Source organism: Ochotona curzoniae, unplaced genomic scaffold (assembly GCF_017591425.1).
Source record: "Ochotona curzoniae isolate NIBS_2020 unplaced genomic scaffold, NIBS_Ocur_1.0 scaffold_461, whole genome shotgun sequence".
In the NCBI taxonomy this organism is placed as follows: domain Eukaryota; kingdom Metazoa; phylum Chordata; class Mammalia; order Lagomorpha; family Ochotonidae; genus Ochotona; species Ochotona curzoniae.
Window position 1 is genome coordinate 5,099,457 of NW_024467120.1, and position 13,997 is coordinate 5,113,453.

At 45.8% G+C, this 13,997-nt stretch overlaps 2 protein-coding genes across 3 annotated transcripts in view; one reads left to right on the forward strand and one right to left on the reverse strand.

Annotated features, from left to right (window-relative positions):
- Positions 1-9,248, forward strand: part of KDM1B (lysine demethylase 1B) — a 59,438-nt gene extending 50,190 nt beyond the window's left edge. Inside the window, exons 17-21 of the mRNA XM_040967742.1 lie at positions 1,161-1,277; positions 1,928-2,053; positions 3,230-3,352; positions 4,453-4,605; positions 7,345-9,248. Coding sequence (XP_040823676.1) covers positions 1,161-1,277; positions 1,928-2,053; positions 3,230-3,352; positions 4,453-4,605; positions 7,345-7,428 — 603 coding nt within the window. The 3' untranslated portion in view covers positions 7,429-9,248. The remainder of the gene's footprint in view (positions 1-1,160; positions 1,278-1,927; positions 2,054-3,229; positions 3,353-4,452; positions 4,606-7,344) is intronic.
- Positions 9,052-13,997, reverse strand: part of DEK (DEK proto-oncogene) — a 29,378-nt gene continuing 24,432 nt past the window's right edge. For both annotated transcript variants that reach the window (XM_040967743.1, XM_040967744.1), the window contains 2 exons: positions 13,899-13,967; positions 9,052-10,527 (listed from right to left, as the gene is read on the reverse strand). In XM_040967743.1, the coding sequence (XP_040823677.1) occupies positions 10,516-10,527; positions 13,899-13,967 (81 nt within the window). In that variant the 3' untranslated portion in view covers positions 9,052-10,515. The remainder of the gene's footprint in view (positions 10,528-13,898; positions 13,968-13,997) is intronic.

Here is a 13,997-nt window from a genome sequence, read left to right on the forward strand (position 1 = left end):
TTGGATCCAGCCCTTCATTCCAAGGGGTCGAAAGAGGCAGGGCTTGCAGCACCCATTTTGCTGGCACAGGTTGTTCTCTAAGAGGCTCGATTCTGAAACTTCCTTCCTTCTTTCCTCCTACCTTTCTTTCAAAGGTAGATTTATTTTAAAAAGGAGAGACAGAAAGATCTTCCATCCACTGGCTCACTCCCCAAATGGCTACAAGGCTGGAGCTGAACTGATTGGAAGCCAGGAGCCTCCTGTTAGTCTCCCACGTGGGTGCAGGGCCATCCTCTAATGTTTTCCCAGGCCACAAGTAGGAAGCTGGGTTGGAAATGGGGTAGCTGGGATGACAGGCACTTGCAGGTGGAGGATTAACCAGTTGAGCCACTGCACCAGCCCCCGATTCGAACAGTAGTGCCGTGGAAGTAGACCCAGAAACTTCTTCCTGCATGGTAAGGCGTTGCAGGTGGCAACTTCACATGTTATACCACAGGCCTTTAAGGTTAGCGAGGTGAGTGCCCCTTCCTTTCATGGCTGCTTTTGGCAGAGCTGAGCAGCGGCTTGGCTGCACATTAGCATGTGTTAGGAAGGATGACTCCACGTTTAAACCTGTTTCCTCTCAGGGTTAGGACCTGCTTGCTTTTCTGTCCTAGGAAATCTATCAGTTATAAAGAGCTTTTTTGTTTTTATGGTTTCTCTTATTTACTCGAAAGGTAGGCTGACAAAGACTTCCATCCACTGATTCCCAGATGGCCACAGCAGCCAGGGCTGGGCCGGGCTGGGTCTCTCATGTGAGAGCAGGGGCCCAAGCATACGGTCATCTGCTGCTCTCCCAGGCACATCAGCAAGGATCTGAGTGTTGCAAGTAGAGCAGCAGGACTCAATCCAGCACTCCAAAATGAGATGCTGATTATTCAGGCAGTGGTCTAACCCACTGCCCCACAGTGCCAGCCCCAGCCCCAGTGATCTGAATCCCGATTTCTCTGTGTGGATGCTACTTCTACTCAACGCAGGCATCCTTGTACAGTGACCACCTGCACAGTTGCCATGGCAACCCTTTTTCTTGTCAGTATAACAACATGGTTACAGTGGTGAGATTGTCCCGGACATGAGCTCATGGCATAGCTGTGGGTTGGATCCTTTTGCTGTGTGTTTTCTGACTGTGTTGTCTCCCACAGGTGCTGGTTGCTGTACCCCTGGCCATGCTGCAGAAAGGCGCCATCCAGTTTAATCCCCCACTGCCAGAGAAGAAAATGAAGGCCATCAGCAGCCTGGGCGCAGGCATCATTGAGAAGGTGACAGGGGACGTTAGCCTTAGGACTAAAGGGGTGCGAGTCAGACCGAAGGAGCTGCCGCTGGTAGGGGAGGGAGTGGTCCTTTCTGTTGGGATGGCTGTTTCTGAGGAATACGAAAGGCTGACATCAAAGCAAGCAGAGAACTGCTGAGTCACCTTTGAATTCAGGAGAATGCATCGCGACTCCCAAGTTTCAAATCTGCTCTAAATCAGTTCTCAGTTACCTCCGGCCCCCACCCCCCGACCTGCTTGTCTGCCTCCCAGTCATTGGCCTCAGTGAGTGGGGACAGGAGGTCACTTCCTCTGCCTTCCTAAGTGTCCCTTAGCAAAACTGGCTGTGCTGCAGCAGGTCCCAAGAGCTGTGCGTCTTGGGGCTGTCATTGCGGGGTGCTTTTGTTTCCGTCTCAGAGTGACTTATGACTTCAAGCTAGCCCGCAGGTTGTCTGTGGGACCCACCTTTCCTGCGTGAGGATGCATGGAGTGGGTGTGAAGCAGGGCACTCTCTGAGCACAGAGGGGGTGACGGGACCTGGAGGCAGGGAGCTGTCTGTCGTATGGAACTCGCTCTGTGAGAGTACAGCTCACGACGCTTCTCGGGCTGACTGCCGGTGAGACGACACACTGAGCCCGCTTCCTCTCGTTCGCTTTCCAGATCGCCTTGCAGTTTCCATACAGGTTTTGGGACAGTAAAGTTCAAGGGGCTGACTTTTTTGGACACGTCCCTCCCAGTGCCAGCCAGCGGGGACTCTTCGCCGTGTTCTATGACATGGATCCCCAGGTACGGAGGTTTGAGAAATGTGGTCTGAACGCACCGCTCGGCAGTCATGCGGGCATCCAGCGGGAGAATGAGTCAGTGTGCGGGAATCACCCCATATGTGTTTATAAACGGAAGAACACTGGGGCGGTTTCCAATACAAGGACAACCCCAGTATTTGCCTTTTCTTGTGTTTTAAACACTGATGCAGCTTCCCAGGACAGGAACCGGCTGCTGTATTAATGGCTATTTCAGCTTGAGAAGGGAGTTCTTAGCTAAAGCTTGTGCCAGCAGCCCAACTCTATGGACTTTGTGAGGGGGTTCCCAGCTAACTGAGAAGGGTGAGATGTGGTGGCCCAGGTGAGGGGGTCTTGGCATCAGAGGAAGGAAGGGGAGAGTATGCTTCTGCCACTGAAAGTCGAGCAATGTCACCTTGTCCTATTGCTACACACCAAAGAACAGCAGCCGTTGTCTTCAGCTTTTGGATTCAAGAAGCTTCCTGTGTCAGGTTTCACATGGACAGCTGGGCCTTTATTAGATGCGGCCAGGGATGCCCGGGTGCCGTATCCAAGAGCTGGGGTTCAGTTCTTTGCTCCAGTCCCAATTCTGGCTTCCTGCCAGTGCACCCCCATGGCAAGGCTGCAGGTCATGGCACAAGTACCTGGCCCCTGATGCCCACATAGGAGATCTGGATTGAGTTGTTGGCCCGCAGGTTTGGCCTCGCTCATCGCTGGCTATGTCTGGCATTTGCAAAGTAAACCAGTGGATAAGAGCCCTCTCTCTGTGTTTGTGTCTGCCTCTTGAGTCATTAAAAATGCATTTAAAAATACAAAAAGATAAATGACACAAGACTACTATTTCTTAAAAATAGGTTTCCCATAGAAACAAGGAGAGAATTCCTTTACCGTTTCAGAAGGGTTGCTTCCCATGACTTTTCCTGCAGATTTCCCTTCTCAATCTCTTTCTGAAACGAGTTCTGCTAACTGAGCAGCTGTTCATATTTGCTATTCGCACAGCCTCCTGTGGATTTGATCAGCAGGGAGTGGTAGAGTGTGGCCGGGCAGCTGAAGGGGAGGATAAGGGGCAGAGGGAAGTGTTGTGATTGGTTTGTGCAAGACCCTTGCGTGTTTGGAAGTGAGCAGTTTGAGGACTTGCATGCTCCGAGTACAAGGTGTGAGCCACGTTCCCGTGTGCCTCCAGAAGCAGCAGAGCGTACTCATGTCTGTGATCACGGGCGAGGCGGTGGCGTCCCTGCGGACCCTGGAGGACAAGCAGGTGCTGCAGCAGTGCATGGCCACCCTCCGGGAGCTGTTCAAGGAGCAGGTCAGAGAACACGCGGAGACGATGAGGAGCCTGCGCTCCACCTGGATAGCTCCTGTGGATGGAGCGTACCGAGTGGGAAGGGGTCACGGGGAATGGTGTGGCAGGGGCCCGAGTCAGCTTTCCTCCCAGGACTCACTTCTCCCCTGGGTGTTTGCTGGGCTGCTTGGGACAGACCATGCAGCAGAACCCCACAGCCTGAGTGGCTCAGGCAACTGAAATTTCAGTCATGCAGTTCCAGAGGCTGGAGTTGCAAGAACAAGGTTTCTCCCGAGGCCTCTCCTTCGTCTGCAGATGGCTGGCCTGTCCCTATGTGCGCGTGTGTGTGGGCCCTCTTCTTCAAAGATGACATCACAGTGGAATAGGCCCACCGTGGCTCAGTGCCTGCCGTGCCTTTATACACAGCTGTCCTCTTCACACTCCCATCCCTTTGTTTCCCAGGGATGTAAAATGCTCACACTTCTTGCAGATCCTGGGTTTACTCAAACCCCGGGGACTGTGAGCGCAGCCTTGGGCAGATGTCCTCTCCCGTCGTCTTCAGGATCAGGCCCAGCTGACTTCGAGTGGCACAGCCTGGGGTCTATAAACCACCACGGCCTCATCCCCAAGAGGAATGATGCAGTCACACGTTAGGGAAACTGCAGGGGGAATGACAGCTGTAGCAAAGGACCTCGGTTAACCCCCAGCTGGGATTTTTGTCCCAAAACTTGACTCAAAATTCATGCTTAAAACTGAGCAGTTCTCAGAGATTTCTCAGAGGGAGGCTTGTTCGAGGCCAGCTGATAAAATTGATTTAGTGAAGCACATCTCTGTCTTGCTGTGTTGTGGAGAAACCTGTCAGGCATCCCAGATAGAGATTGTCATCTCACCCTCCCTCTGCCTTGGCACCTCTGCAAGGGAGTGGAGCTCTTGGCTCCGGGCACGGAGCGAAGTCCAGGCGTGTGGACGTCATGTGGGGACAAGGCCTCGGATCTACAGAGGGTGGGGAGCAGCTGGAGTGCTGCCCAGTGAACTTTGTCCATGGAGGGTGGGACAGTTGCCGGTGGGATCTGGGCAGCGCCCTGTTGAAGTGACGTTTGCTGATCTCTTTATGCTGTGTTCAGGAGGTCCCGGATCCCATCAAGTATTTTGTTACACGGTGGAGCACAGAGCCGTGGATACAGATGGCGTACAGCTTCGTGAAGACGTGCGGAAGCGGTGAGGCCTACGACATCATTGCCGAAGAAATACAAGGAGCCATCTTTTTCGCCGGTGAGGTACGAATTCTGATGTGTTTTAAAAGCAGTTTCTGCCCAGAGTTAAGAATCCAGGTGAAGGCCTGGCGCGATAGCATAGTGTTTAAAGTTCTCGCCTTGAACACACCAGGATCCCATATGGGCACCGGTTCGTATCCCAGCAGCCCCGCTTCCCAGCCAGCTCCCTGCTTGTGGCCTGGGAAAGCAGCCAAGGACGGCCCAAAGCCTTGGGACCCTGCACCTGTGAGCGAGACCTGGAAGAAACTCCTGGCTCCTGGCTTTGGATTGGCTCAGCTCCAGCTGTTGCAGCCGCTTGGGGCATAAACCATCGGATAGATCTTTCTCTCTATCTCTCCTTCTCTCTGTATATCCACCTTTCCAATTAAAAAAAAAAAAAAAATGTCCAGGTGAAATGCTGTTGAATCGCTCAGGACAGCACTTGGCAACCGCATCTCGACACCGTCCACTCTGAGGCTGCATTAACTCTTCCAGCTGTTTCTTCTGGATTCTAATGTGTACTATAGAGGGATACGTGTAAAAGTTTATGAAAAATGGAACTTGTACTATGAATTTAGTCTTGGTGTAAAGGTTTTGAAAGCCATTCTGTTCACACTGGACATTTTGAAAAAGAGTATTATGTGCCCAATAAAGTTGTTCTTTTTGAGGCACAAAGAGAGAGTGGAGTGTGATCACATACTCCCAGAGGCCTGCTGCAGCTGGGCTGCTCAGGCTGGAGTCAGGAGCCAGAAAGGCAGTCTAGGTCTCCCAGGTGATTTGCCAGAGCAAGCGGAGCAGGCCTGGGCGACTGGAAGCGAGGCGCCCCGGTGTAGCAGGCGGCTGTTCCCAGTCTCTTAACCGCCACACTACACGCGGGGCCCCAAAAAGGCTTCGGCCTTTACTTCCCAAGCTCTTGGTTCTCAGAATTTTTTGGTGGTATTCTCAGTAAAGTTATTAAGGCTTTTGAATGATTTCCACCCCTTCTCTGCATCGTTTCCCATTTCCTAAACTGGGATTTAGTCTGCCTGCTGCATGTCCAAATGACTATTCTGGAATTGAGCCAGGCATTTATTATTAACATGTAAGCGAAAGCCACTGGAAAGCCCGAGCAGTAGTGGGTTGGGTCGCCAGCCACGCTCTGGGAGCAGTGTCTCTGCTCCTGGATATGCATGCAGAGAGCCTTATCAGGGAAAGTTGACCCAGTCCCCACCACCCCAGGGTATTCCAAGCTGTGACCTCAGGTGCTGTGTTACATGGTGATCTCTGTTTACCACATTATCTAATAGTTACTTTTCACCAGTTTTAGAGGCATGGGGTCATCCCTCCGCCTTTCCTCCTCCTCTCTCTACCCTCCCCTCCCAGTCTGTCCTGTGTCATCGCAGCAGTACAGTTCCTCGGTTCATGGTCATAAACCTTTCTGATATTCTGATATGCTAAGTACAAGAAAAAGCAGAAAACCTATAAACAAAACTTACAAATATGCTTCACAAGTGTCATTAAGATCCCACTTTCACTTGGGAGTAGAGAAACCAGTCCTCAAAGAACAAATATCATATGTTCTCTGATGACAACTAATACAGAGCACAAAATATTTTTGTATATATGCAGGTAAAAAAACGTGCCCCCTTAGCCGGATGGCTCTGATCACTGTAAGAGCCAACTGTGCAGGGAGCACAGCCAGCTGCCCCGAAGAGACGGCTCTTGCAGGCCAAAACCTTGGCAGCACGATTGAGCTTCCGTGCTTTCCTGTGCTACAATCCCCTCAGACTCTTGTGCAGACCCGAGGTTTTGTTCCTGTTGCTTTTTCTCACCACCCACCCCACCATTTCCTCCATACACCGACCTCATCCCTTCGCACACAATTTAGGTAACTTATTTTTTAAATTGTATTCAGAAGGCAGGAGCTCTTCCATCTGCTGGTTCACTCCTCAAATGTTTCCACTAGCAAGGGCTGGGCCAAGCCTATGCCAGGAATTCTGCCTGGGTTTTCTAACCTAGGTGGCATGGGCCTAAGCACTTGGACCATCTTCTGCTTTCTCAGGCATGTTAACAAGGAGCTGGACTGGGAGGAGAGCAGTCAGGACTCAAGCAGGTGCCCATTTGGGATGCTGGCATCACAGGCTGTGGTGCAGCACCGGCCCTAATTAGGTAACTTTATTCCGCGTGCAAATCTATACCTGTTCTTCTCCCCCAGATTGCCATGTAACAAGTCCCCAATTAAGGCTGCCTCTTGCCTCTCTTGGGCCCACTACAGCTATTCCTCAAGTCAGCTTGGCTTTTCAAGTGTACCTCCTCCCCAAACAGTCCTCACACCTTCTTGTCTTCTTGTTGAAGTTAAGGTCCATAATTTATCGATTTTTAACTTTTATCCTTTTGCTCTACCCATAAGGCAAAACTGTCTGCTGGATGAACGATTCATTTTTTATAATGATCTACACTCATTATACCAACTTGATTATTTAAGATGATGGAGAAGGACTATGGTCTTATATATAAAGGGGTGTGTGTGTGTGTGTGAGAGAGAGAGAGAGAAAGTGACTGGTTTAAGATGGTCATGTTTGGGACACATTCCTCTTGGCGGACTGCCGAATATATTTAGAATGAATCAGTATGGCAGTCTAGCAAGAAAGTCAGAAAAAATCAGATAATATGAGGTATTAATATGAGTATGCAGCAAGTAGCATCAATCTTTATTTTGAACTAAAGATATATGTATGCTTATGTTATCTTTTGAAGGAATTAATATCAAATTATTTCTTACAGGCAACAAACAGGCATTTTCCACAAACCGTTACAGGGGCATATTTGAGTGGTGTTCGAGAAGCAAGTAAGATCGCAGCATTTTAGCTAGAATTTATCTGGACTCAGCCTTCTGTACTCCAAATGGTAAAGTTTGAAACACATTAAACCTCATTCTTGCAAAGGAAAAAAACACTTTGTATAGCAAAACTGAAATGTTGTTGAGGCGATGGAATGTAAGCTCATCTTCGCACCCTGAAAGCACTGACTCAGAATTCCTTTTGCGCACTTATCCTTGTTTGCACTGTTCACAATTCCAACTGTGCTGTTAGACTTCTGGACTTTGTAAGGCAGAATAGAAAGCCTTAAGAGAGAACCTGGAATCAATTTCTTGCATGGTTGACTGATCAGTTTTCATACACTGAAAAAGCAAACCCTAGTAGGAATCGCTTCTTCACCAGAGAAAGCCACGTGACTTTCCTATGACTCAGTATCTACCAGTGAGCCTTAATGTCTTACATAACTCTACCCTTGAGCCGCTACTGTTCTGTTTTTAAATACAGCACAAATTTCCACTTGGGGATAAAACAGTCTTAGAAGCTGTTTCATATTGTACATATTTCTTCCCATTAGGTGTTCACAAGAAATTTAAATTCTGGTATCTTTTGATAAAATATTTTACATTTGTATACTCACTGGCAAAGCTGTGAAGTCTTTAACTGCCTTCAGTTACAGTACTGGGCCTTTGGTCTTCACACTCAACACAGGCCATTGTTTTTTTCTAAAGACAAATCTAAGTGAACAACACTCTTCAAATGCCCTCAAAGGTTTTGAGAACCACTAGCAAAATGATCTTGTAATTTAATGAAAACTCCTCTACATCTGCTTTTATTTTTTATCCAGTTATGTTTACAGTATTCTATAGGCAGGTCCACTGGAAAACTAGAAAGATGTGACATCTGGCAAATCCTGCACGTTCTCTAAGCCATAGTTTGAACCTCAAGAACAGGACAAAGGTATTTTTTTTGTACACATGACAAAACATTGTCATTCAGAAATCCACTGGTTTCAGCGTGTTTTCAATTTACAATGAAGATTTGAGAAATTCAGTTAGATGGATCTTCTTAGCAAAAGGGGAAGAACCCAGAAATTTACGTTTGTAAGTGGAAGTACCGCCACCGACCCACAAACAAATGACAAAAGCAAGGCGGCAGCAGCCTCTCAGAGCTAACACGGTAGAGCTGACATTAGGCTTATTTGTTGGGACTCATTGGTATTGACTGGGAAGTATTCTGCTTTGATTTCATGTGTTGAAATATTCAAATAGCATGCATTAAATGATAAATGCAAAATGTCAAGTTTGAAATGGCTCACAGTAAATCATTAGTTTCTAGCACTTGTACTGTGTGGCAAGCAGGGAAGAATCCCTCGCAAAGTGTGCTAAATGTATCTTGTCTCAAGGAAAGTACTTCTTTTAATAATTCATTCAAGGTACCATGGTACTTTTTCTCCTAAGTTACTCTGAATGTTTCATTATGTCTGAATATTTTGTAATTGAATTGCAGATCATGAATAAACGTGTGAAACAGCTTAATAAAACGAGACTTGTTTTTTGAAACATGCTGTGTACGGCAGTGATATTCTTTAGCAGTGCACCACTTCCCAAGAACTTCCACCATACCAGCTTCACCCAGTGTGCATCTTAGGTCACAGACATGACTACACCACTGATTGAGAGTTGTAATTTTTATTCACAAGGTTTGCAAGAATATTTAAAATCCAAAGCCAATTTGTAGGTCTCCCTTAGTTGCTTATAATTCCATTCCCTTATATTAAACATACCATTTCCTAAAATATGAACTACCAAGAAACAGGTCAAACCTGTGAAAACACTGGTTCACATTCAAAATCAGTTTCTATGATGCAAAGATTTTTTTTTAAACACTCCATGGATACATCGACTTATTTTGTTATAGCAGCATGGTTTAGTTTAAATTCAGAGATTTAATAAACTGATTAAGGAAAAGATAAAATCTGCCTCACTCAAGAGTGGTCCATATGCTGATTGAATAGAATCCTGATTGGCTAAAACTTCAAAACCAAAAGCCCCAATTACACAAATACGTGAAATTTTTAAATGTTAAAAATAATAAGCATGTTATTTCTGAGAAATACTTTGTCAGAGATATCTACGTCTGTGTAACATTTCTGGCACGACATCTGGTACTTTTGTCATAATTATGACAGCAGTCCAAGTTTTCTGTAGATATTTGCATTTTTATGGGCAAAGCAGTTATTAAAAATTGACTTTTACTAATAAGCTAAATGTGCTTGTATGTAATCTCTTCCCAAAAAGTTTTGGAAATTTTGATGTTTTGATCTGTCCTTACCATTTCTGCAGTCTCAGCAGTAAAACTACAGACTGACTACACTGGAAGGCAGGCCAGGAGAGCAAGGTCCTGCAATGCCTGGCCGCTGGGTGCCAGCTCCACTGCCCGCTCACACTGCTTCAACACTGACTGTTCATGGTTTACAACTAGAAAGATACCTACCCACATGAGTTTAAAAATTGATCTGCACAAAAGAAATTAAAAAAACTATATACAACAAATTGTTTTTTAAAGATACAAAAATAACTTCTGTCATGCTGACAATCTGACATTATATACATGCAGGAGAAGCTCTGATTTAGGCCCCTGGACAGCTGTGGTTTCTGTTCTCCGATCCACACCATCAGTGAGCTCTCACTCTGACAGAAGAGACGTGTATTCAAAATTCAAAATAATTCATGTACTAAATACTGCAACAGTCTTTGTATAAATGCCAGTGAGAGTTCTATTTAGTTAAAAGAATGTCTTAAGCAAGCTAATGTTAACTGCACTAAAACCCACATCTATCTATGACCTTATATAAAGAAATCAAAAATTTACAAAATACAACTATAAAAGCAAGGAACAATTACTGCCATGCACGAGTTTTTAACTAAAACCTGCATAGAAATGCAATTTAAAATGGCAAACTCAATTTTACGTGACACTCAAGACAGTAAAAGTAAAAGGTCAGCAGTTTAGTTCTGCCAACAATACTTAGCAAGGATTTAGAAAAGGAGTTACATTCTCTTTGCTGGTATAATGGTACAAATCAGATCTTCAGATGGATGGGAATACATCCTCTGCCTCTTCCTCTATCACAGTCTCAAGAGATTAGCTGCAAACAAAAGAGAAATGTTACTTTACCACGCCCCCCCAGGGAACTAAGCACACACAAACCTTCCCTTTTCCTCCCACATCCTTTCCACTCTCTCTGGGAAATGAGCTGCAGTTCCTGCTGAGCGCTCCATCATTAACCGCCCCCACATGAAGGCTCTCAAGTGGGACGAAAGGAACCATATGATCTTATCACACCTGCTATTTGGTGACAGGAGTATTGGAAAACACAAAATTCTTAATTCTTGGAGAATCAGGATGGCAGCAAAGGGTGCAGACATGTTTGAGATGATGGAGAATTATTAGGGTAAAGAACAGAGAACAGATTACAGAAAAAAATAGGGATCAAAAGTCAACAAGGAGGTACCTGGAGAACCCCTGGACACAGGGAAGGGGCGAGAGCAGTGTTACAGGGAACAGAAAATCCACCAGCCACCGGTGAGCTGTGATCTGGACTCCGGGGACAACCAGATCCAGATGCAGCCACAGATCAGCCCGTGCAGCAGCCAGGTGGGAGCTTGGGTTCGCACGGGGAGCTGGGGAGGTGAAGGCAGGCTGGGACCGACCAATCCTGCAGAATACTTTGGCCCAGGAACAAATGGAAAGGGAGCTGCGGACTCCGCAGGGCAGACTGGTGGCGGGTCAGAGCTGGCTGCACAAGGATCAAACACCAGAGTGGGGACATTTCCAGCTAGTCACAACTGGATGATCTTACGGGGAGGACAGCACCAGCTTTGCATCCCAGTGCTCCACTGGGTGCCATCTTGTGTGTTCAGACAAGAACATTGCCACCGATAAACTAGTTATCTGAGACAGTTGGTGTCTTCCTAACCCAGGACACTGAATGAACATAAAAACTGACTTGTAGACCTGTGGGGAATACATCTTAGAAAACTGCACTAAGGAGAAAAACACACCACACCAAACAGGATTGAAATGTCAAAATTTAAGAGACAGGGGCACAATGTTACCACCCTAAGTTAACTGAGGAAGACTTTGGGAAAAAATGGGGGACACAGAATTCAGAAAACATAAAGGTTCTGGCTAATAATGAGAAGCACATAATACAAAAATTCAAAATATTTAAAGAAGTTGTTACACAGGAAATGAATCAAATGAAAGCTGACATTTCAGAAGCTAAGAATACAGTGGAGCAAATTAAAAGTACAGTCAACAGTCTAAAAAATTCAATGAATGAAGCAGAAGAAAGAATATGGTAATTGGAAGATATTTCCTGTCACCAGGGGAAACAACAAGCTGGAAGCAGAGCTAGGCAAAGCTAAAAACAGTATTCAGGAATTAAAAGATACAATTAAAAGGCCCAACATAAGAATTATGGGAGTTCCACAAGGCGCAGAAAGAGCAACTAGGATTAAAGGTGTATTCAATGAAATAATGCACGAAAACTTCCCTAATCTAGAGAAAGAATTGGGAAACAACATCCAGGAGGGGCACAGGACTCCCAAAAGGGTTGACAAACAGCAACCTTCACCGAGACACACGAGAACCAAGCTCTCCTCAGTTGAACATAAGGAAAAAAAATCCTTAAATGTGCACGTGACAAAAATCAAGTGACCTATACAGGAACCCCAATCAAACTCACAGCTGACGTCTCAGAGGAAACGCTGCAGGCCAGGAGAGAATAGTGACACATTCCAGACTCTAAAATGGAAAAATTTTCAGCCCAGAATAGCATCCTGCAAAGCTCTCCTTTGTCTTTGAAAATGAAATAAAATTCTTCCACAATAAAGGAAAACTCCCATGAATTTGTGTCCTCCAAACCAGCCCTACAACTAGTTCTCAAAGATGTTCTAGTAAAGAGAAGGAACAGCAGCTGCCAAAGCCACAGGCATCTGTGGAGCACATCCCACTGAAAGGCCAGAACACTCAACCAAAGAACACCACATTGCTAAGATGGCCGAACCAAACTGCCACCTATCCGTAACAACGCTGAATGTAAATGGTTTAAATCCACCAATCAAACGCCATAGATCAGAGGACTGCCTCACAAAAAAACCCATCTATCTATCTGCTGCCTGCAGGAGACACATCTCACTAACAAAGATCAGAGGAAACAAAGTGAAGGATGGAAAAAGATGCAGGGATAGACATATCAAATGATATAGACATCGAAGTGAAAAACGTTAAAAGAGATGAAGGACACCCCATCGTGGTCAAAGGATCCATTCAGCAAGAGCTCACCATAATAAATATATATGCACCAAATGCCAAGGCATCTAGCTACATCAAACAAACATTAATAAAAGGAGCAATAGACTCATAGTGGGAGACATTAATATTCTTTTAACATCAATGCACAGATCAAAATAGCAGAAAGCAAAGAAACAACAGAACTCGCCCAAACTCTAGAGCAAATGGACTTAGTAACATCTATCGATCCTTCCGTCCTACAGATAGAGAATGTACTTTTTTTTCATCAGTGCATGGAACCTTCTCCAGAATTGATGTTAACAGGCCACAAAACAAACCTCAGCAAATTAAAAAATCGAAATTATACCATGCATATTCTCAGACTTTGAAGGAATGAAGTTAGACACCAAGCAGTCAAAACACCCAAGAAGACTTGCAAACACATGGAAACTGAATAATATGTTACTGAATGGGCAATGGATTAGGGAGAAAATCAAAGGGGAAATTAAAAATTGCTTGAAACAAATGAAGGCATCAACACAACATATCAAAACTTATGGGGCCCGGCGGTGTGGCCTAGCGGCTAAAGTCCTCGCCTTGAACGCGCCTGGATCCCATATGGGCACCGGTTCTAATCCTGGCAGCTCCACTTCCCATCCAGCTCCCTGCTTGTGGCCTGGGAAAGCAGTTGAGGACAGCCCAAAGCTTTGGGACCTGCACCCACATGGGAGACCTGGAAGAAGTTCCTGAATCCTGGCTCCGGATCGGCATAGCATTGGCTGTTGCGGTCACTTGGGGAGTGAATCTTCGGACAGAAGATCTTTCTCACTGTCTCTCCTACTCTCTGTATATCTGACTTTCCAATTAAAAAAAAAAAAAAAAAAAAGAAAGAAACAAACTGTGGGTACATCTACTCCATGGAATATTATTCAGCTATTAGGAAGAATGAAATTGGGCCCGGCAGCATGGCCTAGTGGCTAAAGGCCTTGCTTTGAATGCGCTGGGATCCCATATGGGCACCAGCTTGAATCCCGGCAGCTCCACTTCCCATCCAGCTCCCTGCTCGTGGCCTGGGAAAGCAGTCAAGGACAGCCCAAAGCCTTGGGACCCTGCACCTGTGTGGGAGTTTGGGGGGGGAAATCCCAGTCTATACCAAACTGTACCACATAATTCAAAAATTCAAAATAAAAATACAAAAACAACCAAAAAGAAAATACTTACTTCTTTAACAGTTGTTTTTATGAAATCTTTTCTTTCGGTTAAGTCATAAGCAGGGTAACTTTCATACACCTTGAGTGAAAAGGAGAAACATCAGGGTTT